The sequence below is a fragment of the Papio anubis genome, chromosome 17, assembly GCF_008728515.1.
Source record: "Papio anubis isolate 15944 chromosome 17, Panubis1.0, whole genome shotgun sequence".
Classification (NCBI taxonomy): domain Eukaryota; kingdom Metazoa; phylum Chordata; class Mammalia; order Primates; family Cercopithecidae; genus Papio; species Papio anubis.
This window is the reverse complement of record NC_044992.1, coordinates 67,596,169-67,624,126: the sequence shown is the minus strand read 5'-3', so window position 1 is coordinate 67,624,126 and position 27,958 is coordinate 67,596,169. Positions and strand designations below refer to the sequence as shown.

At 58.6% G+C, this 27,958-nt stretch overlaps 1 protein-coding gene across 1 annotated transcript; it reads left to right on the top strand.

Annotated features, from left to right (window-relative positions):
- The first annotated feature begins 6,602 nt into the window (after nt 1-6,602).
- Nucleotides 6,603-27,906, top strand: EVPL (envoplakin). Its single transcript, XM_003913456.4, has 22 exons — nt 6,603-7,381; nt 10,351-10,450; nt 10,816-10,970; nt 11,052-11,178; nt 11,921-12,046; nt 12,233-12,271; nt 12,432-12,593; nt 12,679-12,786; nt 12,906-13,001; nt 15,086-15,211; nt 15,676-15,822; nt 16,160-16,314; nt 16,502-16,599; nt 16,848-17,020; nt 19,412-19,590; nt 19,675-19,813; nt 19,932-20,125; nt 20,464-20,614; nt 22,661-22,744; nt 22,868-22,978; nt 23,082-23,174; nt 24,208-27,906. The coding sequence occupies exons 1-22, from the start codon at nt 7,284-7,286 to the stop codon at nt 27,646-27,648; spliced, it is 6,102 nt and encodes a 2,033-aa protein (XP_003913505.2). The 5' UTR covers nt 6,603-7,283; the 3' UTR covers nt 27,649-27,906.
- The last annotated feature ends 52 nt before the right edge of the window (nt 27,907-27,958 follow it).

Here is a 27,958-nt window from a genome sequence, read left to right as displayed (position 1 = left end):
CTGGAAGAATCCAACCTGTTGTTCTGTTAGATGTTAGAGACACTTGGGAGCAGGATCTGGGAGGGGCCGTGGCTGGGGCCACTGCCTAGAGCCAGCTGGGGTGGCAGGCTGTGCCGGTTGCACAGAGTAGACAGGCCCTGGCCTCTGGGTCCACCCTCTGCTCTAAGCACCATCTGGCACAGAGTGAGGGGCTCTACAAGCGTCCACTAGAGGTATTATTGTTACTATTATTATTATTATTATTATTCCGAGATGAGGTTTCACTCTTCTTGTCCACGCTGGAGTGCAGTGGTGCAATCTCGACTCACTGCAACCTCCACCTCCCAGGTTCAAGCAGTTCTTCTGCCTCAGCCTCCCAAGTAGCTGGGATTACAGGTGTGTGACACCATGTCTGGCTAAATTTTTTTTAGTAGAGGGTTTCACCATGTTGGTCAGGCTGGTCTCAAACTCCTGACCTCAAGTGATTCCACCTGCCTTGGCCTCCCAAAGTGCTGGGATTACAGGCATGAGCCACCGCACCTGGCCAATTTTTTGTATTTTTAGTAGAGACAGGGTTTCACCATGTTGGTCAGGCTGGTCTTGAACTCCTGACCTCAGGTGATCCACCCGCCTCAGCCTCCCTAAGTGCTGGGATTACAGGCTTGAGCCACTGCACCTGGCCTAGAGGTATTATTATTTGGTACAGACTAAAGAAAATATCTCAAACAGCCGGGCATGGTGGTGCATGCCTGTAGTCCCATCTACTTATGAGGCTGAGGTGGGAGGATCGCTGGAGCCCAGGAGGTCAAGGCTGCAGTGAGCTATAATCACACCACTCACTGAATTCCAGCCTGGGTGACAGAGTGAGACCCTACCTCAGAAAAAAAAAAAAAAAAAAAAAAGTACCTCACATGACAAATACTGATGGAATATTTGTGAGGACCTTTTCAAACTGTTAGGGTACTCTGATCTGAGGCTGGTGGCCTGGTATTTGGCTTTTGCTCCAGATTCCTATATCACCTTAGCCCACTGGAGGCTATTATCTGCTGAGCTGCTCTGCACTGGTCCTGAGACCCACAGAGAACTTCTTCAAGACAGTCAGGGTTTTCTCCTCCAGCCATCCCTTTGCGGTGGCAATTTTGTGTTGGGAATGGGAGCCTTGCTTGTCCATGGTCACTGCCCGCGGCAGATGGTTTTGTTTGCCTTCATTAACTGCAACTCTCTGTTCTCACGCACCGCTCAGGGTTGAACAAATCCTCACCACTTGGAAAAGAACCACATCCTTTCTGTTAGGCCAAATTTCCCCTGGATCTTTTTTTTTTTTTTTTTGAGATGGAGTTTTGCTCTTGTTGCTGGAGTACAATGGCACGATCTCGGCTCACCACAACCTCTGCCTCCCACGTTCAAGTGATTCTCCCGCCTTAGCCTCCTGAGTAGCTGGGATTACAGGCATGCGCCACCATGCCCAGCTAATTTTTGTATTTTTAGTAGGGACGAGGTTTCACCATGTTGGATAGGCTGGTCTCAAATTCCTGACCTCAGGTGATCTGCAACCTCGGCCCTGCGAAGTGCTCCCCCAGGGATCTTCTGACCTAGAAATCCAGCTATGATGGGCAGGTACCTGGGCTGGTGAAAGCTGAGTAACGTTAGCTGCGGCTCATCTGTGGAATGGAGACGGGTGTGGCTGTGCAAAGGCCTGGCCAGGCAGTGCCTCCCATGCTGCCCGAGAAGAGGTGTGAGGCAGACAGAGCAGGTGCCCAGGGTCCTCTGACTTCGTGGATCCCTGCCCTGTGCTTACTAATCCATTGCCTCTGAGCACACTCCAGCTCCTGTACAACAAGGGCAGCTGCGTCTCAAAGTTGCTGGGAGGAGACAGTGAGGAGGTTCCCCCAAAACGTTCTGAACCCCAAGAGAGTGTGGGACTGCTGTACCCTGAGTCAACGGGCACACATAGCTGAGAGAGCCTTCCACTCAGCCAGCCTGTGTCCTTGTCTTCTTCTCAGGAAGTCCTCCTAAATCTATGCAATGCCATTCAGACAATAGTTTGGGTCTGATGAGCTGCTGTGTGTGCTGGGCAGTTTACCCTCCCCTTTTCAGCTTCCTGACAATAGAGACAAATCAGGCAGCTATGAGAACTGCTTGTTCCTTCGTTTTCGTGTTTGTCTGTTTGTTTTATAAACCTTTTTCTCCCTCTGACCAGTGAACAGTGCCAGATGCTACCAGACCCCTGCTGCTGCAGTGCAGCCGGCAGAACGTTTTCTCAAGCGGCCACACGGGTCATTATCTTGGCATGGACAGTTAGCTGGCTGCCTCTATCAGACCTGCACTTCTCCAAAATAGGGCTGCAGGTCCCCAGACCTGGCTAGTAAGGATAGCTATTATCTTAAAGGTGGCAGAGAGGCCCAGAGCCCTTGGGTCTACCAGTTTCTGAGCAGGACTGGCTAGGGTGCAGACTTCTGGAATGCAGGGATGGCTCATGCACCAGGTGGCTGCAGGGGCTGGGGAGTGGGCTGCACCAGCACCAGTCCTACAGCTGAACTGGGGCTGGTGCTGTGGGTCCCCTTTCTCCCAGGGAAAAGGGATGGTTCAGAGTGAGGGACAGATACCCTAAGGTAGCCTTGGTTTTGAGGATTCCAGGGCCTCCCTCTATGTTCTCTTGCCATTTAGTATGAGGAATTCTGCCTGCTCTCTTAACACACACAAGGCTTGATTGTTTTCTGTTTTTTGGAGTTTTTATAGTTGCTTCCTCTAAACCTTCCCTGTAAAAGTCCCAAAAGGAATCACTAGCACCTGTTCCTCCCCACACTTGTCCGGTTAGGCAAGCTGTGCCACCTTTTGCTTCTCTCTAGGCTGACCTTGGCATTTCACTTCTTTTTATCAGACTTGCTAGGCAGATTCACAGCCAAAAGAGCCTCCTCCAGGTGGCCCTGCAGATTCCTGGGCCACAGCTTCCTGGCAGATTCCTGGCCCCCAACCCTGTACCTGCAGACAATGGAAGGAGGCTGTTTCCTTGAACCCCCAGTCCGCCAGATTGTGCTCCTCTAGGCCCAGCTGGAGGACGGCATCTCTGCTTTGCTCAGCGGGCCAAGGGAGTGAAGGGAAGAGGTCTTCACTCAACTTCGGTCCAAGGGTCTGGCAGCGGAGCTTTTGTACAAACAGGGCAATTTCCTGAGACGGTAAAGCCTCGCCTCATCAGGAACACATGGGCGCCTGGCAGCTTACAGCCCCTGGGGCAAAGGAGGCAATTACCACCATCTGCTTCAGCAGGGAGAAGAATGCCTCCCCACAGGAGCCCCGAAGCTGGAGGAGAGAGTGGGCACCAGAGGGCTTAACTGCTGGCACGCTTGCCAAGTGGTCACACCGTGGCCAGGCTGCACATGTGCCCAGCTGTGTCTGGCAGTCTTGGAGCCGAGAGTCTCACTGTTTCTGGTCTGATCAGACCTCTTGCTCAGGTCCTGAGCTGGGTGAGCTGCCAGCTGCCCACATCAGCGTGGAGCTCCAGGCGCAAGGAGTCGGTAAGCTGCCGCACAAAGTCATGGCTGGTAGAGGGCTGAGCAGCCCCAGGGATTGTTTCATCTCTAACCTCTCAGTCCACCAAGGAGCAATCCAGGGCCAGGCGAAGGGAAGGACTCACCAGGCCCCTCAGGAGTGGGGAGATGCCCTCTTTGTATGCATGCCTTAATTTTTTTTTTTTTTTTTTGAGACAGAGTCTCACTCTGTTGCACAGGCTGGAGCGCAGTGGCACAATCTCGGCTCACTGCAAGCTCCGCCTCCCAGGTTTACGCCATTCTCCTGCCTCAGCCTCCCGAGTAGCTGGGATTACAGGCGCCCGCCACCACGCCCGGCTAATTTTTGTATTCTTAGTAGAGAGGAGGTTTCACCATGTTAATCAGGCTGGTCTTGAACTCCTGACCTCGTGATCTGCCCGTCTTGGCCTCTGAAAGTGCCAGGATTACAGGCATGAGCCACCGCACCCGGCCGTTTTACATTCTTTTTCCATAGTATGTCTTTGAAGTCTGGCATGAATTTTGCACATAGAATACATCTCACTTTGTCCGGGCACCTTCAAATGCACTACAGCCACACACAGCAGGGCCTGTGGTTGCAGAAACCGACGCTGACGGTCTTGATCCAGGCAGTCAGCCCCATCTTGGCCTTTTAGATAAAGGGCTCCTTTCTCTCCAAAGGGTGAGACCAGAGGTGAAGCACAAAGACAGCCATGCCCCACTCTGTGTCCCTGTCCTTTCTCCTGTTTTCTTCTGGGGCCAGGGTTGCCGCCATCTGACAGGAGCATCCCACGGTGAGAGACGGCCTCAGGGCTCGGGGTGTTCCTGCCTGCCGCCTGGCAGCGCATATCAGAGGAGCCGGGCCTGATTTGATCCGGCATGAGAAGATCACGCCAGGAAGTCAGCTCTTGTTTTTCTTGCAGTGTATCAGTTAGCCCTTAATCTCCGGGGCGTGTGGGGGCCCCCTGCAGTGCTCATTTCCTTCCTGGAGGGCTTCTGCAGAGGCGGCGATGCTCCATGCCCCAGTGTTCCAGACCTCAGGCTCGCCGCCCTCTGCCCAGGGCACCTCCCCCTGCACAGCTCAGGGACCTCGCCTGGCTGCTCTCCGTCTGAAGTGTGGACACCTGTCCCCAGGACCCCACTTCCAATGACTGCCACCTCCCAGGGAGGGGCCTAGCTCAAAGGTGAAGCAGCCGGGCTTGGTGGCTCATGCCTGTAATCCCAGCACTTTGGGAGGCTGAGGTGGGCGGATCACCTGAGGTCAGGAGTTGGAGACCAGCCTGGCCAACATGGTGGAAATCCGTCCCTACTAAAAATACAAAATTAACAGGTGTGGTGGCGGGCACCTGTAGTCCCAGCTACTCAGGAGGCTGAGACAGGAGAATCGCTTGAACCTGGGAGGCAGAGGTTGCAGTGAGCCGAGATGGTGCCAGTGCACTCCAGCCTGGGAGACAGAGTGAGACTCGGTCTCAAAAAAAAAAAAAAAGGTGAGTCAGGGATGCCAGGGGTGAGGCTGGCGGCCCCCGTAGTCATTCACACAAACGGCTCCTTTCTGAAGACAGTTGATTGCAGGCATGCCATGAGTGGTTAGAAGACAAGTGTCGGCCGGGCGCGGTGGCTCAAGCCTGTAATCCCAGCACTTTGGGAGGCCGAGACGAGCGGATCACGAGGTCAGGAGATCGAGACCATCCTGGCTAACACGGTGAAACCCCGTCTCTACTAAAAAATACAAAAAACTAGCCGGGCGAGGTGGCAGTGCCTGTAGTCCCAGCTACTTGGGAGGCTGAGGCAGGAGAATGGCGGGAACCCGGGAGGCGGAGCTTGCAGTGAGCTGAGATCCGGCCACTGCACTCCAGTCTGGGTGACAGAGCGAGACTCGGTCTCAAAAAAAAAAAAAAAGACAAGTGTCACCAGGAATAAAGGGGGAGCAGGCTGGGGCAGAGGCTGAGTGGCCTGTCATCTCTGGTGCCATCTCACTCATCACACGGGCTGGGAGCCGAGGACACTGGAGACCACTTTGTTTCCTCATCTCTGTCAGAGGCCGCCACTGCCCTCCCCCCCCCCCCCGCCCCCCTCCGCCCCCCCCACCTCCAGGAATGGGGGTCTCCTGCATCCCCTCTCCACGGCCGAGTTCAGGGACTTCCCATGAGATTCAGCCAAAAAGGGTGCAGGCCTTTTTTATCTCATGGGGGCCTGAGGCCGGTATCAGGTGTCGGTCCCTGGTCTCCCCCGTCTGCTGGGACCTTTCTCTCCTGCCAGGCTGTGTTTTGTCCTCAGCAAGGCCTGCCAGGATGTCCAGGTGATGTCACCCAGTCAGCCTGTTCCATCCCCTGACTCCCCCTCAAGCCCTCCTTCCACTAAAACCGCAGGGGTTTCAGGAACGACCCAGAAAGCGACGCCACCTCCAAAGAAGGGGCCTGTTACGCTTGGCCAGTGAAATGAGCGCCTGGAAAGGGGGGTGGCATCACCCCTTTCTTGAAGAGGCTCAGGGACACCACAGAAGTAAAAGGCAGCAGCCCTGGTCCCCAGTGTGAGGAAAAGACCAATAAGCTGGCATCACTGTCTGCCACTCAATCTGACTTCACAGAAGCCACCAGGGGCCGTTTCTGGGTGGGGGAAGAGGCAGGTGGGAAAAGCCAAGTGTGGTGGGCCTCAGCCAGAGCCCAGGCTTAGTGGCACCTGAAGCCAGCCCTGGTGGCACCTGGGGGAGGGTGTGCACCAGACGTCCCCACCTCTCTGGAGCTGGCCTGAGGATCTGAGGATCTCAGTGATGCACGTCCTACTGCATCGGGCTCCGAGCCCTGCACAGATGGTGCGCAGAGCCCCGCACACAGCCAGCCAGGAAGACAGGGCGGGGAGGCGGGGACCGCTGCACTGTGCACACTTTATAAAATGGGGCCCGGTGCGGTGGCTCATGCCTATGATTCCAGCATTTTGGGAGGCCAAGGTGGGTGGATCACTTGAGGTCAGGAGTTCGAGACCAGCCTGGCCAATATGGTGAATCCCCTTCTCTGCTAAAAATACAAAAATTAGCTGAGCGTGGTGACGGGCACCTGTAATCTCAGCTACTTGGGAGGCTGAGGCAGAGGTTGCAGTGAGCTGAGATTGTGCAATTGCACTCCAGCCTGCGTGACAGAGCGAGACTTTGTCTCAAAAAAAAGAAAAAAAAAAATGGACGTTGTGCCAGTTGTCTGGAGTGAATGTCCCCTGGCTGCCCCATCACGTCGGTGGAGAGCAGAGAGCCAGGCCCTGGGCTGGCAGGACACCCCCTCCTGTCCTGGGGGATTGAGAGCTGTGGGTGGAGGCCTGCCTGGCAGCAGGGCCTCTGAGCTGGCTGGAGGTGTTTGTTAATCCTGAGCTCCGGGGCTGGGGCCTCTCCGCTGAGCCTGCGCCTGCATGTGCACGTCTGTTTTCAGCCCTGTCTGTCCTGGCCTAACTCCTTCCCCATCTGGGTGTGACGCCGCCGCACTCCCCTGGGCATGTGGGTGTAACAAGTCCAAACCTTCCGTGGGAGTCGGGCAGGCTCGGCCCCGCCCTCGGGGCTGCGCCCTTTCCTCCCAGACTGGTTGTGCAGGAGCAGGCGTGAGTGTGGTCATTGTGGGTGCATGCGCGGCCCGGCCGCCCGCTGCCTCACCTGCAAGGAGGGGCCTCCCAGAAACTCCCTTCCCCAGTACCCAGCCGCCCCACCTCACCAGACTTAGCTGACCAGCCAGCAAGGACGCCCGCTGCCTCCCACCTGCCCTCCTGCCCTCCTTCGCCAGCCAAGCCCAGCCTGAGCCAGCACCTGCCTTTCCGACCATGTTCAAGGGGCTGAGCAAAGGCTCCCAGGGGAAGGGGTCCCCCAAGGGCTCCCCAGCCAAGGGGTCCCCCAAAGGCTCCCCCAGCAAGCACAGCCGGTGAGTGGGGCTGGGGGATGGGGAGCCGGGGAGCTGGGGTGGGGTTGGTGCCAGGCCCAGGTCCTTGAGCCACCTGGCGGCAGCGGCGGCCCAGAGCCCAGGACCAGCCCCGTGCTGGCATTTGGTGTCCCGAGGCCAAAGGGCCCATGGGTGGACGCTCTCCCGGCCTCAGGAGCCGCAGGCCTAGGCTGAACTTCAGCCCTGGCAGGAGGCAGGGGATGGCCTGGGGCTCCCCACATCCTCTAAGGGGGCCTGCGGGCCACGGATTGAGGCTGCTCAGCGGGAGAAGTGCTGGACAGGAGCCTGCACCGATGCCCTCCTCTGCCAGAGGCTGGGAGATGGGAGACCCTGGCTGTCTGACTGCAGCTCTGCCCCAAGGCTCTACTTGACTGGGATGACCCCTGGGGCCTCGATGCAGGGCATGAGGACTGAAGGGGTGGGATGCGGTCCCTGGGGTAGGGACGCAGGGGCTGTGCTGCCTCCTGCCTAAGCCACAGCCCTCCCCAGAGTTCTCACACAGGGCCTTGCTGTATTGAAGAGTTAAGGGTTCACGGCCAGGCGCAGTGGCTCATGCCTATAATCCCTGAATTTCAGGAGGCCAATGCAGGAGGATTCCTTGAGCCCAGGAGTTCGAGACCAGCCTGGGTAACATAGGGAGATCTTGTTTCTATAAAAAACTAAAAATAAAAAATAGCCAGGCATGGTGGCTCATGCCTATTGCTTGAGCCCAGGAGTCTGAGGCTGCAGTGAGCCATGATCACACCACTGTGCTCCTGCCTGCCTGGGTGACAGAGTGAGACTCTGCTTTAAAAAAAAAAAAAAAAAAAAAAAAAAAAAAAAAAAAAAACCTGGTGCTATGGCTCACGCCTGTAATCCTACCACTCTGGGAGGCCAAGGCAGGTGGATCACTTGAGCCCAGGAGTTTGAGACCAGCCTGGGAAACATGACGAAACCCTGTCTCTACAAAAAATACAAAAATTAACTGGATGTAGTGGTGCGTGCCTGTAGTCAGAGCTACTTGGGAGGCTGAGGTGAGAGGATCACTTGAGCCCGGGAAGTCGAGGCTGCAGTGAGCCGTGATCACTCCACTGCACTCTAGCCTGGGTGACAGAGGAAGACCCCGTCTCTTAAAACAAAACAAAACAAAATAGAGCTGGGGCTTCCTTTGCCGGGGGGTGTGGTGCAGGGGGCACTGGGCCTCCCTTGGACCACCCGGCTCTCTGGGGCCCAGCCCCGGCTCTCTGTGGATGTGCTGGGCCGCGTTCTTGCCACTCACTGACTTCAGCTCCTCTGCAGAGGAGGCAGCAGCCCACCTGGGCCCAGGGTGTTGAGATAAGCACAGGGATGAAAGGCTGGTGTAGGAGTAGGGGTGCCCATTACCCCGATAAGGATCAAGGCACCAACAGACACCAAGGCTGGGCGTCTGGATGGACGGGAAAGACAGTGGTTAAGACTCTCGGCTAACACTCTCGCTGAGTGACCTGTCCTCCCTGGGGTGCCTGAGCCCCACCCAGGGTGGAGTGTGCAGCTCCCGGTGGGAGCAGCCATCCCAGGAGGCGGGACCTGAGCAGGAGTGCCCGGGGCCCAGCACCTGCAGCTCCCACTGTCCAGGCAGGCTTCCCAGCAGTGTGCTCCTGGCCTGGGGCAGCTCGGTCCTCAGGGCCCTGTTGGCTCTGGTTGCAGCCCCCTCACCTCACGTGCGATCCACTCGTTTGACACGAACTTACTGAGCACTTACTCCATGCCAGGACTGTTCTAGGCACTGGAGATGTCTCTGTAGACAGAACCAACAGGCCCCTGCCTTCAAGGCACTAGCCCTCTAGTGGGATATAAACTAACACGTGCTGGGTGCCGACCCTGCACCAGGCCTGCACTGGATGTTTCAGATGGATAAATTCAATTAATGCTCACAATAGCCCTAAGGCATAGATATTTTTATTAAAATCCCGCTTTACAAGTGAGGAACCTCAGGCACAGAGAGGTTGAGTAACTTGCCCAAGGTCACACAGCATTAATGATGGAGCAAGATGAAACCAGGCTGTCTTGGCCACAGAGTTCTTCCAGACTGCTGTGCCTTCACCAGCACCGCCCCTTTGCCTGGGGTGGCCCATCCTTTGACTCAGTTCAAGGCTTCCCCTGCCCCAGGATAATGATCCCCCATAAGGCACTGTGCTCATGAGGCTTGGACCACTCTGCCCTCTTTTAGGTCTGCTTGACCTCGTGAACTCCAAAGAGTGAGTGCGTGCACACAGCAGGTGCTCTATGGAGGCTGCAGAGCGAATGCACAGAAAAAGTCCTGGGGTGGAAGCAAGGCTTCCTCTCGGTCCCTGACCGTGTGACTCAGAGCAAGTCAGGGCCCAATCTGGGCTTTGAACCCTCAACTCTGGAGAATGTTACGGTGCCCGGCAGTCTCTTGCGCCTGCCCTCCCCCACCCAGCTCCGACAGTGTGAGGCTCCTCTAGACAGGCACTGGAGCCTCCACTCTGGCAAAGCCCCCCGGGGTGGGGGAGGTATGGGGATCACAGGGCTGGAGTGGGAGGAGGTGGGGGTGGAGGACATGCTGCTGCCTCCCTGCCCCAGCCAGCCCAACTGCCCCTCCCAGGGCCCAGCCCGGCTGGCTCAGGTACTAGTGGCTGAGCCGGTGATTCACTGACTCGGAGAGGGAAGCGGCAGGCAGCTGGGTGGGGTGGGGGACTCACTGCCAGCACAGCTGGCTGAGACTGGGACACCGAGGCCGCCTGCCCTCCAGCACCACACAGACCTGAGACCCTCACCTTTGACCCTTCATGTGGGCAGTGCTGACACCCCCAACCAGGACTAGCTCACAGAGCCTCCTGCAGAGAGAAACCCCAGAGTCGGGGCAGTGAGCTAGGCTGTGGGGGCAGGGAGGGAGGGCAGGGGATGCCACCTGGGTGGGGCATAGAGGGGCCTCATCCACCAAGCTGCCCACTGTCCTCTCCACTCACCAGGGCTGCCACTCAGGAGCTGGCCCTGCTCATCTCCCGCATGCAAGCCAACGCCGACCAGGTGGAGCGGGACATCCTGGAGACACAGAAGAGGCTGCAGCAGGTGAGGCCCAGGCAGCAGTTGGCAGGGCGTGGGCAGGCTGGGTGGCATGGGAGGCCCATCATCAGGACTGGCACTCCCTGAGTGTCCCCTGGTGATGGCGAAGATGGGACAGATGACCTTTGTCCTGCACCGCCCATCCCCTAACACGGTGGGAGAGAGGACTCGGCTTCCTTCTTTGCTGGGCTCCCCTGTGTCCTTGTCCCCTGCCTCACAGACGTCCTGGGCCTGACCCTGTGCCTGGCGTGGGCCTCAAGTTTGGCCAGCATAGCTAGGGTCCCAGAGGTGGGGCTCAGGCCCACAGTGATGGGGCAGCAGGGGTGTGGGGGCTCTGGGCCCTGGCGAGTCTGCCCATCCCCTGCCCACAGGACCGGCTGAACAGTGAGCAGAGCCAGGCCCTGCAGCACCAGCAGGAGACGGGCCGCAGCCTGAAGGAGGCCGAGGTGCTGCTCAAGGATCTCTTCCTGGATGTAGACAAGGCCCGGCGGCTCAAGCACCCGCAGGCTGAGGAGATCGAGAAGGAGTGAGTGGGGCTGCGGCAGGGCTGGGGGTCCCCGGGGAAGGCCCACGCCCAGCCCTGACCTGCCAGCCACCTTCTTGACAGCATCAAGCAGCTGCACGAGCGGGTGACCCAGGAGTGTGCGGAGTACCGTGCCCTGTACGAGAAGATGGCGCTGCCCCCCGATGTGGGACCCAGGGTTGACTGGGCACGTGTGCTGGAGCAGAAACAGGTCAGGAGCTCAAAGTCACACCCCAGTGTGATCAGAGGGCAATACGGAACTGCATTTAATCCAGGGTCTGACTGTAGGCTTGAACCTGGGGTGGCTCAGGGGTCTAGGCAGGGAGACAGCAGAGCAGACAGTGCAATCAGGGAAGACTTCCTGCAGGAAGAGGCACATGAAGAAACCTCAGAGGGGTGAGAAGGCTCAGTTGGGTCAGGGTGAAGTAGTGAGGAGAGGACCATTCCAGAAAGAAGGAGCAAAGGCTCCTGCCAGGAGGAAGCCTGGGGTTTGATGGGAAGTGGGGATTTCTGGGCAGGTGGGCAGAGCCAGGTCATGGGGCATTCTGATCCCTGGGTGAGGAATTGTGCTTTGATGCCACACAGAAGGGGTGATATGATGACAATAGAGGGACAATGGGGAAGGGCCCGGGTGGAGCAGGGCGTGCTGAGGGCCCTGGAGCTTGGCTGGAGGTGTCCAGGCAGGAAGCACTGAGGCTGGGTCACAGACAAGGCAGGATGGAGCTAGGAGACTTCGCAGAGGCTGAGCCCAGCGTCTGGGAACCAGTGGGACTCAGGCCACTGCAGAATGGCCTCGCCCCTGGGTGAGCTGCAGGGCATGCACCCGGGCTGCTCCCACGCTCGCCCACGCTCTGCCCAAATGACCAAGTCCACTTCTCCGGGTGGGAGGCCTGTGGGGTTCTCTGGCTCCCCACCGCGGTCCTGTGGGGACTGAGCCGCCGGCTGTCCTGCAGAAGCAGGTCTGCGCGGGCCAGTACGGGCCGGGCATGGCGGAGCTGGAGCAGCAGATCGCGGAGCACAACATACTGCAGAAGGAGATCGAGGCCTACGGGCAGCAGCTGCGGAGCCTTGTGGGGCCGGTGGGTGAGCTGGGAGCATGTCACATCCCGGGCCAGCCCCAGCCCCTGTTTCTCCAGTCAGAGCCAGAGCTAGATCGGCTGGACCCTGGGGATAGGGGTGGGTGGGGTATGGCTGCCCAGATATTAGGGGGCCATCTCCCTGCACCCCAGCTCTTATGGGGTTGTTTCTCCCCTTGGTCGAGGCAGGATGCAGCCACCATCCGGAGCCAATACCGAGACCTACTGGTGAGCAGGCGGGAGGGTCGGACCGGGTGGCTACGGGTGGGCGTGGGTGGCCGCCCGGACCCTGCACGGGGCCAGTGTTCCTGAGCGCGGCCAAACGGCGTCTTTTGCCCCCTACTTTCTCTCTCCCCACCCTGCTGCTGGCGGCGGGTCCTGAGCACAGAAGGCGGCGTCGTGGCGCGGGCAGAGCCTGGGCAGCCTGTACACTCACCTGCAGGGCTGCACGCGGCAGCTGAACGTCCTGGCGGAGCAGCAGCGCCGCATCCTGCAGCAGGACTGGAGTGACCTCATGGCCGACCCCGCGGGCGTGCGGCGGGAGTACGAGGTTGGCGGGGAGAGGTGGGGGCCGGGTGGGGGCGGCCAGGGCCATCCTGGTCCTCACCGCTGCTCCCCACCCGACTCGCCCTCAGCACTTCAAGCAGCACGAGCTGCTGAGCCAGGAGCAGAGCGTGAACCAGCTGGAGGATGACGGCGAGCGCATGGTGGAGCTGCGGCACCCCGCGGTGGGGCCCATCCAGGTGCGCTGGGGGCAGGGCGAGAGTGAGAAGGGACGTGGTGGGCAGGGAAGCGGGGGAGGTGGGGCGGACGTGGGGTGGGGGCGGAGCGTGGTCCGAGGGCTTCGTGCTGCCGTCCCCAGGCCCACCAGGAGGCCCTGAAGATAGAGTGGCAGAACTTCCTGAACCTGTGCATCTGCCAGGAGACCCAGCTGCAGCACGTGGAGGACTACCGCCGGGTGAGCCCTCGGGCAGGCGGCAGGGGCGGCAGGGGCGGGAGCCAGGTGTGGTGGCTCACACAGGAGAGGCACCGCACCTCTCAACTAGACAGAGCTGTCAGGGCGCGGTGGCTCACACCTGTAATCCCAGCACTTTGGGAGGCCGAGGCTGTGGCGGCTCACTTGAGGTCAGGAGTTCGAGATCAGCCTGGCCAACATGGTGAAACCCCATCTCTACTAAAAATACCAAAATTAGCCAGACGTGGTGGCAGGCGCCTGTAATCCCAGCTACTCAGGAGGCTGAGGCAGGAGAATCGCTTGAACTCAGGAGGTGGAGGTTGCAGTGAGCCGAGATTGGTCCACTGCACTCCAGCCTGGGTGACAGAGAGAGACTCCACCTCAAAAATAAAATAGAGCTGTGTGGTTGCTACTTGGTCCCAGAGGGAAAGTAAAGGCATGGGCACATTCTCAACAGGGTAAAGCGGTTCCCAGGGGGCCGAAAATTGTTTCTTAATGGCAGAAAAATATCTTAACTCTTGTTATGCATGAAGTACAGATTCACAAACAGCATATCTGTGGTATTAAAATTTCATGGGGGCCAGGTGTGGTGGCTCACACCTGTAATCCCAGCACTTTGGGAGATCAAGCCAGGAGAATTGCTTGACCCCAGTAGTTCCAGACCCGCCTGGGCAACATAGCGAGACCCTGTCTCTATACAAATAGATAAATCTCTATCAAAATAGATAAATAAATACATAAATAAATAAAATTTTATGGGGATGAGGTGGGGAGAAATTAAAGAAAGTATTTCTTTTTTTTTTTTTTTTTTTTTGAGACGGAGTCTCGCGCTGTGTCAACCAGGCTGGAGTGCAGTGGCGCGATCTCGGCTCACTGCAAGCTCCGCCTCCCAGGTTCACGCCATTCTCCTGCCTCAGCCTCCGAGTAGCTGGGACTACAGGCGCCCGCCACCACGCCCGGCTAGTTTTTTGTATTTTTAGTAGATACGGGGTTTCACCATGTTAGCCAGGATGGTCTCGATCTCCTGACCTCGTGATCCGCCCGCCTCGGCCTCCCAAAGTGCTGGGATTACAGGCTTGAGCCACCGCGCCCGGCCAAAGAAAGTATTTCTTAAAAGCCTCTTTAGGAGAACAATAATGAAAAAAGGGGGTGAGAAAACGATATAATATACAACTGGGATTTGGGGACAGATAATGTTTCATACATTTTCCTATAGAACCAGAAGACTGTGATCACACACATTGACCATAGTTCCATTAAAGCACCTGGGATGCTTCTTTAAAGCACAGCTCTTCTCCGGGGCTGGGACAAGTGCAGCCCCAATACCCTCTGTCCCAGCAAGAAAGACTTCAGGTGCTGGAGGGAGGCAGGTGTCAGTGCCCTTCATTTGTGTGGGAAGGATGAAGACCAAGTTTTTTTTTTTTTTTTTTTTTTTTGAGATGGAGTCTTGCTCTGTCGCCCAGGTTGGAGTGCAGTGGCGCAATCTTGGCTCACTGCAAGCTCCACCTCCCAGGTTCATGCCATTCTCCTGCCTCAGCCTCCTGTGTAGCTGGGATTACAGGTGCCCGCCACCATGCCAGGCTAATTTTTGTATTTTTAGTAGAGATGGGGTTTCACCATGTTGGCCAGGCTGGTCTCGAACTCCTGACCTCAGGTGATGTGCCTGCCTCAGCCTCCCAAAGTGCTGGGATTACAGGCATGAGCCACCACGCCCGGCCCAGAGTCCCTTTCTTCTGTCTCGTGCCCCTCAGAGTTCTGTTCTAGCACAGTAGTATCTGCAAGCATCACCTGGGGCCTGTGGGAGGCAGGCATGCGGGGCCCACCTGCACATCGGATCCAGCAGGTTTACTTTACTGGTTTAGTTTAGTTTACTGATTTAGTTTAGCTGGTTCACATTTATCTGGTTTAGGTTTAGCTGGTTTGTGTTTATCTGGTTTAGGTTTAGCTGGTTTGTGTTTAGCTGGTTTAGGTTTAGCTGGTTTGTGTTTAGCTGGTTTAGGTTTAGCTGGCTTAGGTTCAGCTGGTTGGTAGGGTCAGTGGGCAGCAGGTTGCCCCAGGCTCTGCCCTTGACCACGCAGTGAACTCAGTTCCAGGAAGAGGCCGACTCGGTCAGCCAGACCCTGACGAAGCTCAACTCTAACTTGGATGCCAAGTACAGCCCTGCACCTGGGGGCCCCCCTGGCGCCCCCACAGAGCTGCTGCAACAGCTGGAGGTGAGACAACCCCACCAGGCCATCTGCACCCCACTTCTGGGAATTGGTCCTGTCCATCTTTCTGGGCCTCACCCCTTCTGCCTCGGTACCTAGTCCTATCCCAGGCCCTGGCCTGGGTGCTGGCGGGGGGTCTGCTCTAGCAGGAGGCTGGCCAGGTACCAGCAAGGCCCTCCCACCTCTGGATGTCAGTTTCCTCATTTGCAGTGGGACAAGGGCAGCCTGGGAGAGCTCTGAGGCTCCTCTAGCTTCTGCTCGGAGGCCTGGGTGGTGCTGTGCCATCCCCCTCCCTGCAACTAGCAGATCCCAGGATCCTAGGCCCCCAGAGAGGGGCTCCTTTTACTTTGCTGACTTAGAGACCCCTGCCTTCATGAAGGCCAGCCTCTGGTCCCTTGGAAGGACAGGTATGGTGTGGCCAGCCCCCAGTGCAGCCTGGCCTGAGTCCCCACTGCCTGGGCCCCTGGCAGGCAGAGGAGAAACAGCTGGCCATCACTGAGAGAGCCACTGGGGACCTGCAGCGGCGAAGCCGGGATGTGGTCCCTCTGCCACAGCGAAGAAACCCACCTCAGCAGCCCCTGCACGTGGACAGCATCTGCGACTGGGACTCCGGAGAAGTGTGAACTCCCCCACCTCACCCCTGCCGCCATCCAGCCCCTCCCAGCCCATCCCCTGCCCCTGCCCAAGCCCATCCCTGCTCCATCCCCTGCTGTCTCCTGCTCCCATGTCTGCCCTACTCCTTCCCTTGACCCAGACCCTCCTCTCTCCAAGTCCTGTCCTGCCTCTTTCCTACCCCAGCACCTCCCACCCTACTCTTGTCCCTGTTCCAGCTGCTGTCCCCATTTGTCTCTATCCCCAGCCCCTACTCTGCCCTAGCCTTGGCCCCCTGCCCTGCCCCAGCCTTGGCCCCCTGCCCCTGAGCCCGCAGGAGCCACTCCCTTTCTGTGCCCCCAGGTGCAGCTGCTGCGGGGTGAGCGGTATAAGCTGATAGATAACACTGACCCACACACCTGGGTCGTGCAGGGCCCTGGTGGGGAGACCAAGCGTGCTCCTGCCGCCTGCTTCTGCATCCCGGCACCTGACCCTGACTCCGTGGCCAGGGCCTCCCGGTAGGTCTGTGTAGGGTTACTCAGGGGCAGGTTGTGGGCAGAGCAGGCTGGCCCTATGCTGTTCAAGGCCATGGCCCGGCAGACCCCTGCTCAAAGGCCGGCCTTCACCTGCAGCTGCGTCTACTGGGGCTGGGGAGGGAGAGAGGCAGAGTGGGGACCTCCTTATCCGACCCCCTCTTCGTTCTAGGCTGGCCTCGGAGCTGCAGGCCCTGAAGCAGAAATTGGCCACAGTCCAGAGCCGCCTGAAGGCCAGCGCTGCAGAGTCTGTTCGGCCCAGCCAGCAGGGTACCCAGGGTGGCCTGGGGAGGGGTGGTTGTGGGGCTGGAGGGAGTAGATTCCAACTTCCGACTGGTCTGTGATGGGCAGGGGTCGCCTTGCGTTAGGGACCACCACTCTGGGGATTTCTTCTCTGGGGTGGCCCTGCCATCCCCTCCACCCTACCCTGACAGGATCCTCTGTGGGCACCTGGTGGGGGCACCCATCTGGCAGTCAGGAGATAGGCCCTGGGCCCTCACCAGCACCTCTGCCCCCAGCTCCATCTGGCTCGGCCCCAGCCAACCCACAGGCCCAGAAGCTCCTGACACAGATGACCCGGCTGGATGGGGACCTGGGACATATAGAGAAGCAGCTGCTGGCCTGGGCACGGGCCCCTCTGAGCCGCACCACACCCCTGGAGGACCTGAAGGGCCGCATCCACAGCCACGAGGTGGGTGAGCGGCGGGCAGGGGCAGCTGGGATGGAAAGCGGCCTGGCCCTGATGCTCACACTTGAGGGAGGGGAGGCAAGTGCAGGAGCAGCGGCTGGGACGGAGGTGGAGAAGGGAGTGGATGGACCTGGGCTCAAACAAGCTGGTTCCCCTCCTGGCTTCTCCACTGACCAGCTCCGTGATCTTGGACTACATCATTCTCTGGGCCTTGGTTTCCTCATCCCTGAAGCAGATATAATAATGCCCAGCTCACCTGATCATTCAGGAAGGTTCCAGTAGGGCCCAATGTCATCACCCCCAGGAAGTGTTCTGGCGAAGCTCCTGAAATAGCAAGGGAGCCTGGAGAATCTTAGGAAGAGACGTCCCCTGGCTGCAAGGGGGAGCCTTCCTGGGGAGGTTGCAGCGTTGTGTAAACTCCTTACCCAAGAACAGCAAGCTGTCTGCCACGTGGACTCAACACTCCCGGAAGTGCTCAAAGTGAAACCCACACTGGGCCACAGTCTGGGTTATCCTTCCAAACCAGTTTCTTTTCTTTTCTTGAGACAAAGTCTCTCTCCATCACCCAGGCTGGCATGATCTCAGCTCATTGCAACCTCTGCCTCCCAGGTTCAAGCCATTCTCCTGCCTCAGCCTCCTGAGTAGCTGGGATTACAGATGCCCACCACCACGCCCAACTAATTTTTGTATTTTTAGTAGAGATGGGGTTTCACCATGTTGGCCAGGCTGGTCTCGAACTCCTGAGCTCAAGTGATCCACCCACCTTGGCCTCCCAAAGTGCTGGGATTGCAGGTGTGAGCCACTGCACCTAGCCTCTTTTTTTTTTTTTTTTTGAGATGGAGTTTCACTCTTGTTACCCAGGCTAGAGTGCAATGGCACAATCTCGGCTCACTGCAACCTGTGCCTCTGGGGTTCAAGTGATTCTCCTGCCTCAGCCTCCCGAGTAGCTGGGATTACAGGTGCCTGCCACCACTCCCAGCTAATTTTTTGTATTTTTAGTAGAGATGGGGTTTCACCATGTTAGCCAGGCTGGTGTAGAACTCCTGACCTCAAGTGATCCACCCATCTCGGCCTCCCAGAGTGCTGGGATTACAGGTGTGAGCCACTGCGCCTGGTCTGTTTTTGTTTTTGAGATGGGGTCTCACTCTGTCACCCAGGCTGGAGTGCAGTGGTGCGCAGTGGTATAATCTCAGCTCACTGCAACCTCTACCTCCTAGGCTTGAGTGATCCTCCCACCTCAGCCTCTCGAGTAGTTGGGACCGCAGGCGCAACACTGAGCCTAGCTAATTTTTTTTGGTAGGGATGGGGTTTTGCCATGTTGCCCAGGCTGGTCTCAAACTCCTGAGCTCAAGTCATCCTCCCACCTTGGCCTCCCAAAGTGCTAGGATTACAGGCATGAGCCACTGCACCTGGCCATATTATTATTATTTTGAGATGGGGTCTTGCTTTGTTGCCCAGGCTGGAGGGCAGTGGCATGATCAAGGCTCACTATAGCCTCAACCTCCTGGTTTCAAACAATCCCCCTGTCTTCACCTCCCAAGAAGCTGGGTCCTTAGGTTTTGAAGTTATAGCATCTGCCACATCAGTGGTGTTGGGGTCCAGGAGAAGCCCAGTTAGACTGGGCGGTGGGTGGTACCTGGTGCAGTCAGCACTGCTTGGTGACGGAGGGGGCAGATGAGTGAATAGCTGATGAAAGAATAAGGGCAACAGTCCCTAGTGGGCAGAGCCAGGGCTTTGGCTAGAGCAACAGGGCCAGGGGACCTGATGGTCTCGTGAGCAGGACAGTGACATGAAGATGACTGTAGGTAACTGTGTGCCTGGCACTCACTGCTGAGCTCCAGACACAGGCTCTCATGTCATCCTCCCATCAAGCATTCTTTTTTATTTATTTCATTTTTTTGAGATGGAGTCTTGCTCTTGTCGCTCAGGCTGGAGTGCAGCAGTGTGATCTCAGCTTGCTGCAACCCCCATCTCCTGGGGTTCAAGCAATTCTCCTGCCTCAGCCTCCTGGGTAGCTGGGATTACAGGTGCACGCCACTACGGCTGGCCAATTTTTGTATTTTTAGTAGAGACAGGGTTTTGCCATGTTGGCCAGGCTGGTCTCGAACTCCTGACCTCAAGCAATCGGCCCGCCTCTGCCTTCCAAAGTGCTGGGATTACAGGTGTGAGCCACTGCGCCCAGTCCCTCCTATCTATCATTCTGTAGATGAGGAGACTGAGGGTCAGAGAGGTTGATCTGCCCCAGGTCATCCACAGAGGAACGAGTGGGGCCAGGACTGAACCCAGTTCTCTGGCCTGAGCCCATGCCTCCATGGGCGCAGAGTTAGGGTATCCTGGTAGAAGAGTCAGGTGGAACCCACCTGCCCAGAGATCCCTGACCCCGCCCCTCTTTAGGGCACAGCCCAGCGTCTGCAGAGCCTGGGAGCAGAGAAGGAGACAGCCCAGAAGGAGTGTGAGGCGTTTCTGTCCACGCGGCCCGTGGGCCCCGCTGCCCTGCAGCTGCCCGTGGCCCTCAACAGCGTGAAGAACAAGTTCAGTGATGTGCAGGTTCTGTGCAGCCTCTACGGGGAGAAGTGAGTGCTCTGGGGTCAGGGCAGCCAGGCAGGGCAGCAGCGTGTGGCCCAGGGAGTGTCTGAGTCTTGCCTCCTCTGTGGCAGAGCCAAGGCTGCCCTGGGTCTGGAGCAACAGATCCGGGATGCTGACAGGGTCATCCGAGGCTTTGAGGCCACCCTGGTGCAGGAGGCCCCCATCCCTGCCGAACCGGGTGCTCTGCAGGAGAGGGTCAGCGAGCTGCAGGTAAGGGACCAGCCAGGGCCTCCTGGTGGCAGAGGGACTCAGCATTCGGGGGAGGGTGGGGTGGACACGGTATCTCCCCAGCCACGAGGGTGCACAGCTGCATCCCCTCCTCCCACAGCGCCAGCGGAGGGAGCTGCTGGAACAGCAGGCCTGCGTGCTGGGGCTGCACCGCGCGCTGAAGACCTCGGAGCATGCGTGCGCCGCGCTGCAGAACAACTTCCAGGAGTTCTGCCAAGACCTGCCTCACCAGCAGCGCCAGGTGCGAGCCCTCACCGACCGCTACCACGCTGCAGGGGACCAGCTGGACCTGCGGTGAGCGACTGGGTCCTCGGGGCACAGCGTGTGGGCTGGTACAGAGGCAGGCATTGCTGCCTACAAGCTGTGTGATCCTGGGCTAGTGACTGCACTTCTCTGAAGCTGTTTCCTCACCTCTAAAAGGAGATAACAACAGCACTTATCTCCCAGGGTGGTGCCTGGTGGAGAACGTCCCATCTCTGAATTCCCAGGGTCAGGGAGTGGGGATCTGCACAGCAGGTCACTCGGGCCTCCTGACCTGCCCCAGGAGGAGGCTCCCACCAGCCTCCCTGTGCACCTGCCCCTGTCCCCAGAGGGCAGGTCTCACCTCTGTTCTGGGCCTCGTCCTCCTGCAGGGAGAAGATGGTGCAGGATGCCGCCCTCACTTATCAGCAGTTCAAGAACTGCAAGGATAACCTGAGCTCCTGGCTGGAGCACCTGCCCCACAGCCAGGTGCGGCCCAGCGACGGCCCCAGCCAGATCGCCTACAAGCTGCAGGCACAGAAGGTGAGGCTGAGGCAGGGACAGCTGCCTGTGCCCATGTCGTCCCCTAGTGGCCAAAGCTCAGAAGAGCTCTAAGGGGCTTCAAAGCCCAGGGCACGGAGGCCTTGGGCCCCTTCCCTGGCCTCCAGCTGAAATGCTCCACTTTGCCCACAGACGGGGCCAGCACATCTCTGGCCTGACTGGGGCAATGGGATTTACAAGCTCAGGCCACAGAGCCCTGAGGGTTCCAGTCACTACTGCATTTTCCTCATCAAGCCCCTGGCATGTACCAGGCAATGGGTTCACTGGGGTACAACCCTGCACCCAGGCAGCTCCCAGTCTAGTGGGGGAGGTCTGTGATGCTGATAAGCATTGGTGGGAGAAGTCAGCGTGCTGTGGGTGCCCCCAGGCTGGACACCCATGCGGGTCAGGGTCGGTGGTGTGGTTGGAAGCAAGTGTAGTGGGGGGAAGGATGAAATGTCCCATGCAGAGGGCATGGCAGTCAGGGGAAAGGAGGGGACTCAGGGGCGAGGACGACCAGATGGGCAGACCACACAGGCCCTTCCGGCATGGGATCCAGGCTGCGCTCTCTCCTGCGGCCCCCAGAAGCTGCTGCGGAGGGGATGCTTTCAGGCCAGTGTTTAGAAGCTGGCTCTGGCTGCCGAGTAGAGAATGACTGAAAGGGTGGGAATGAAGACATGGAGGACCACAAGGAGCCAGGGTGGAAATCCAGTTGAGAGAGAGTGGTGGCCTGGCCGGGGAAGGGACCATAGCACAGGGCAAGGTGGGCAGGTCTGAGATGGACATGGCAGAATTAGGTGGACTTGGTGACTGCTTGAAGGAGACAGTGAGTGAGACAGATGGGGCCCGGTGGTGCCCAGGGTTCTGTTGGGGACAACTGGGAAGAGGGGGCACCTCCACCTGAGGCAGGAACACAGGGAATAGAGCATATTTGGGGAGAGGAATGGGGCTGGCTGGGTCATGCTGAAATGAGGTGGCCAGGACACCCAAGGGCAGTGGGGAGTTGGAGGTAGGCATATGGGAGGGAACTGGGGCTGGGAGTTCCCCTAGGAGATCATGAGAGCAAAGATGGGTCTGGGACTGCCAGAAAATGAGGATATCTGGGGAGAGAGTAGGGAGGTGACATTGGGAAGGGGGCCTGGGACAGATATTCTCAGCCCTGGCTGCAAACTAGAATCTCCCAGGGAGCTTGTAAAACATCTCCAGGCCAGGACCCCTCCCCAGACCAAATAAATTGTGTTATTGTGGTCAGAGCATCAGTATGTTAAGTTCCCAGGTGAATAAAAGTGGGCATCCCGGGTTGAGAAATTTCCAGTTTTTGTGGATGAGCTGTAGCAGCATCACCTGGAGACTTGTCAGAAATGTGAATTCTCAGGGCCACCTAGACCTGCTGGATCTGATGTGCAGGTGGGTCCCGCATGCCTGCCTCCCATAGGCCCCAGGTGATGCTCACAGATACTACTGTGCTAGAACGGAATTCTGAGGGGCACGAGGCCGAAGAAAGGGACTCTGGGCCGGGCGCGGTGGCTCATGCCTATAATCCCAGCACTTTGGGAGGCTGAGGCAGGCAGATCACCTGAGGTCAGGAGTTCGAGACCAGCCTGGCCAACATGGTGAAACCCCGTCTCTACTAAAAATACAAAAATTAGCCTGGCATGGTGGCGGGCACCTGTAATCCCAGCTATTCGGGAGGCTGAGGCATGAAAATCACTTGAACCCAGGAGGCTGCAGTGAGCCGAGATCACGCACTCCAACCTGGGTGACAGAGCAAGACTTAGGAAAGAAGAAAGAGAGAAAGAGAAGAAACAAACAAAAAGAAAGAGAAGAAAAGAAAAGAAAAGATTCTGCCAAGGTGCCTTGGAAAGGAAGGAGGAAAAGCAGAGAGAATGATGTCAGGGAAAGGAGGGAGTCTGGCCCAGGTCTCCCTCCCTGCCCTTTCTGTCCCTGGGAGGCAGCGCTGGCTGACTGTGGCCCTGGAGGCACTGGCTAGAGGAGAGTCAGGGTGAGTGGAATTTCCTGGCCTCCTGACTCTGGGTTCTTCCCTGGCAGAGACTGATGCAGGAGATCCAGAGCCGAGAGCGGGACAGGGCCATGGCATCCCGCCTCTCCCAGGCCCTGCAGGCGGCGCTCCAGGTAAGCAGCTTGCCTTCAGCTTGCCCCTCTCCATGCATCCTCCTTGTCCCTCTTCCAGCCCTATCCCCCACACCCAGCTTCCCCCACTGGCTGCCAGCCTGCTGTCCTTTTCTCCCTGCTCAGGACTATGAGCTGCAGGCAGACACCTACCGCTGCTCTCTGGAGCCCACCCTGGCAGTGTCAGCCCCCAAGAGACCCCGAGTGGCTCCTCTGCAGGAGAGCATCCATGCCCAGGTGAGATGGGACCTGGCAGGGCTCAGTGGACCTTGGCACCAGCTCTGCAGGCTCCAAGGCAGGAGCTAACTCTGCTCTTCCCCTCTCCCTCTGCCCTCTCCAGGAGAAGAACCTTGCAAAGGCCTGTACTGAGGTTGCAGCAGCCCAGCAGCAGATTCTTCAGCAGCTGGAGTTTGCTAGAAAAATACTGGAGAAGGTACACAGACAACACCTACACCTTTCCCACAACAGCCAGGAATAACCAGGAATACCCACTCCATTCCCAATATGCCAGGCTCTCACCCTGGTAGTCTCCCTTCCTCCTCTCCCTCCTGCCTGCAGCCCCTGGGCAGCCCTGGCTGCTGGAGAGGGGCGCAGCTTCCGGCCACCCAGTTTTCTCTCCAGCAGCTCTTACAGGCTGGTGTCCATCCCAGGGTTAGGCCCTGGAGATGGCATTCAGTGTGGTCACAGCTTGACCACTGGGCGTCCTCCAATGGGACAGGACCTCTAACCCCAGAGAGCAGAGAAAATCTCCATAGAACCTTCAGCCTTAGCCACCTGGTTCTCCACCCTCGAGCCAGAACTTCTCCAGGACTCCTGGTGACTTACCAGCTTTTCTGTTACCCTCGGCCACAGTCAGTGTCCCTGGATGGAAGGGGAAAGGGGAGAAGTTCTGGAGGGACAGGGAGAATCTGTCCTGTTTGCATTTTTTTTTTTTTTTTTTTTTTTTTGAGATGGAGTCTCGCTCTATCACCAAGGCTGGAGTGCAATGGCACAATCTCAGCTCGCTGCAACCTCCACCTCCCTGGTTCAAGCGATTCTTCTGCCTTGGCCTCCTGAGTAACTGGGATTACAGCATGCGTCACCACACCCAGCTAATTTTTTGTATTTTTAGTAGAGATGGGGTTTCACTATGTTGGTCAGGCTGGTCTCGAACTCCTGACCTCAGGTGATCCGCCCACCTTGGCCTCCCAAAGTGTTGGGATTACAGGCATCAGCCATCGCACCTGGCCCCTATTTGCGCTTTCTAATGCAAACCAGGCCTGCACACTGCCTTGGGTCCTAAAATCGTTGCATTGACTGGGTCTTCTCAAAATCCTATATCCAAGCATCTTAGGTCTTCAGCTCCACCTCTGAGGACCCACTGGGGAGTCTCAGGAAAGAGGGAGGGGTCTTTCATCTCAGGAAAAACATGGAGCTCTTATCTCCACCGCCCACCCCCCGTGCTCTACCCTTCTTCCTCTCTGCAGAAGGAGCTCAGTGAGGACATCCGAGGGACCCACGATGCAAAGCAGGGCTCCGAGAGCCCTGCCCAAGCAGGGAGAGAGTCAGAGGCCCTGAAGGCCCAGCTGGAAGAGGAGAGGCAGCGGGTGGCCCAAGTGCAGCGTGAGCTGGAGGCGCAGAGGAGCCAGCTGCTGCAGCTGAGGACCCAGCGGCCCTTGGAGAGGCTGGAGGAGAAGGAAGTGGTGGAGTTCTACCGGGACCCCCAGCTGGAGGGCAGCCTGTCCAGGGTGAAGGCCCAGGTAGAGGAGGAGAGCAAGCGGCGGGCTGGCCTGCAGGCAGACCTGGAAGTGGCAACCCAGAAGGTCGTGCAACTGGAGAGCAAGAGGAAGACCATGCAGCCTCATCTGCTGACCAAGGAGGTCACCCAGGTAGAGAGGGACCCCGGCCTGGACAGCCAGGCGGCCCAGCTCAGGAACCAGATCCAGCAGCTCCGCAGGGAGGATGCCGTCATCTCAGCCCGGCTGGAAGGGCTGAAGAAGGAGCTACTGGCCCTTGAGAAGAGGGAGGTGGACGTGAAGGAGAAGGTCGTGGTGAAAGAAGTGGTCAAGGTGGAGAAAAATCTGGAAATGGTCAAGGCCACCCAGGCTCTGAGGCTACAGATTGAGGAGGATGCTGCACGGAGGAAGCAGGCGGAGGAGGCTGTGACCAAGTTACAGGCTCGCATCGGAGACCTGGAGCGGGCTATCAGCTCGGTGGAGCCCAAGGTCATCGTGAAGGAGGTGAAGAAGGTGGAGCAGGACCCAGGGCTCCTCCAGGAGTCCTCCAGGCTGAGGAGCCTTCTCGAGGAGGAGAGGAGCAAGAACGCGACACTGGCCAGGGAGCTGAGCGACCTGCACAGCAAGTACAGCATGGTGGAGAAGCAGAGGCCCAAAGTGCAGCTCCAGGAGCGCGTCCACGAGATCTTCCAGGTGGATCCGGAGACAGAGCAGGAGATCACTCGGCTCAAGGCCAAGCTGCAAGAGATGGCGGGCAAGAGGAGCGGTGTGGAGAAGGAGGTGGAGAAGCTGCTGCCCGACCTAGAGGTCCTGCGGGCCCAGAAGCCCACGGTGGAGTACAAGGAGGTGACCCAGGAGGTGGTGAGGCACGAGAAGAGCCCCGAGGTGCTGCGCGAGATCGACCGCCTGAAGGCTCAGCTCAATGAGCTCGTCAACAGCCACGGGCGCTCCCAGGAGCAGCTCATTCGCCTGCAGGGTGAGCGCGACGAGTGGAGGCGCGAGCGGGCCAAGGTGGAGACCAGGACGGTGAGCAAGGAGGTGGTGCGCCACGAGAAGGATCCGGTGCTGGAGAAGGAAGCAGAGCGGCTCCGCCAGGAGGTGCGGGAGGCGGCCCAAAAGAGACGGGCCGCGGAGGACGCGGTGCACGAGCTGCAGAGCAAAAGCCTGCTGCTGGAGAGGAGGAAGCCCGAGGAGAAGGTGGTGGTGCAGGAGGTCGTGGTCACCCAGAAGGACCCGAAGCTGCGCGAGGAGCATAGCCGGCTGAGCCGGAGCCTGGACGAGGAGGTGGGCCGGCGGCGCCAGTTGGAGCTTGAGGTGCAGCAGCTGCGGGCCAGCGTAGAGGAGCAGGAGGGCCTGCTCAGCTTCCAGGAGGACCGCAGCAAGAAGCTGGCCGTGGAGAGGGAGCTGCGGCAGCTGACCTTGAGGATCCAGGAGCTCGAGAAGCGGCCTCCCACGGTGCAGGAGAAGATCATCATGGAGGAAGTGGTCAAGCTGGAGAAGGACCCGGACCTGGAGAAATCCACGGAAGCCCTGCGGCGGGACCTGGACCAGGAGAAGGCCCAGGTGACGGAGCTGCATCGGGAGTGCAAGAACCTGAAGGTCCAGATTGACATTCTCCAGAAAGCCAAATCGCAGGAGAAGACCATCTACAAGGAAGTGATCCGGGTGCAGAAGGACCGCGTGCTGGAGGATGAGCGGGCCCGCTTGTGGGAGATGCTCACCAGGGAGCGCACTGCCCGGCAGGCCAGGGAGGAGGAGGCGCAGCGCCTGCGGGAGCGCATTGACCGGGCCGAGAGGCTGGGGAGGACCTGGTCCCGGGAGGAGGCTGAACTGCAGAGGGCCCGGGACCAGGCAGACCAGGAGCGTGGGCGGCTGCAGCAGGAGCTGCGGGCTCTGGAGAGGCAGAAGCAGCAGCAGACACTGCAGCTGCAGGAGGAGTCGAAGCTGCTTAGCCAGAAGACAGAGAGCGAGCGGCAGAAGGCGGCCCAGCGGGGCCAGGAGCTCTCACAGCTCGAGGCGGCCATCCTCCGCGAGAAGGACCAGATCTATGAGAAGGAGCGGACCCTCCGGGACCTCCACGCCAAGGTGAGCCGGGAGGAGCTCAGCCAGGAGACCCAGACGCGAGAGACCAACCTTTCCACCAAGATCTCCATCCTGGAACCCGAGACAGGGAAGGACATGTCCCCGTACGAGGCCTACAAGAGAGGCATCATCGACAGAGGCCAGTACCTACAGCTGCAGGAGCTCGAGTGCGACTGGGAGGAGGTCACCACCTCGGGGCCCTGTGGGGAGGAGTCTGTGCTCCTGGACCGCAAAAGCGGGAAGCAGTACTCCATCGAGGCGGCCCTTCGCTGCCGGCGCATCTCGAAGGAGGAGTACCATCTGTACAAGGATGGCCACCTGCCCATCTCTGAGTTCGCACTGCTTGTGGCTGGGGAGACCAAGCCATCCTCCTCGCTCTCCATCGGCTCTATCATTTCCAAGTCCCCACTTGCCTCCCCGGTCCCCCAGAGCACCAGTTTCTTCTCTCCCGGCTTCTCTCTCGGGCTCGGTGATGACAGCTTCCCTATCGCCGGAATCTATGACACAACCACAGACAACAAGTGCAGCATCAAGACGGCCGTGGCCAAGAACATGCTGGACCCCATCACCGGGCAGAAGCTACTGGAGGCCCAGGCGGCCACAGGAGGCATCGTGGACCTGCTCAGCCGTGAGCGCTACTCTGTGCACAAGGCCATGGAGAGGGGCCTGATCGAGAACACCTCCACACAGAGGCTGCTCAACGCCCAGAAGGCCTTCACTGGCATCGAGGACCCTGTCACCAAGAAGAGGCTGTCGGTGGGCGAGGCTGTCCAGAAGGGCTGGATGCCCCGGGAGAGTGTGCTTCCACACCTGCAGGTGCAGCACCTGACTGGGGGGCTCATCGACCCCAAGAGGACAGGCCGCATCCCCATCCAGCAGGCCCTCCTCTCCGGGATGATCAGCGAGGAGCTGGCCCAGCTCCTGCAGGACGAGTCCAGCTACGAGAAGGATTTGACAGACCCCATCTCCAAGGAACGGCTGAGCTACAAGGAGGCCATGGGCCGCTGCCGCAAAGACCCCCTGAGTGGCCTGCTGCTCCTGCCAGCAGCCCTGGAGGGGTACCGCTGCTACCGCTCCGCATCGCCCACCGTCCCGCGCTCCCTGCGCTGACACAGGCCAAACAGCCAGTAGGGAAGTGTGTGTCTTGGGGCAGGTAGGATACGTACACCTCTTGCCCCAGAGCAGCCTCATCCCAGGCAGTGGGTCTTCCCCCTGCCCGACCACTGTTTTATTATTTTACTAACTTGGTGTTGGGCTCCCTCCCCTAACCTTGGTGCCTGATCCATCCCCAGACCAGGACAGCAGCCACTCAGTTCTTCCTCCACCTCCAGCCAGTGATCCCAATAAACAAATTCTCTCTCCCTGTGCCATGTGGTGTCCCATTCGTTCACATTTGAGAGCACAGGATTCAGGTGTCTGG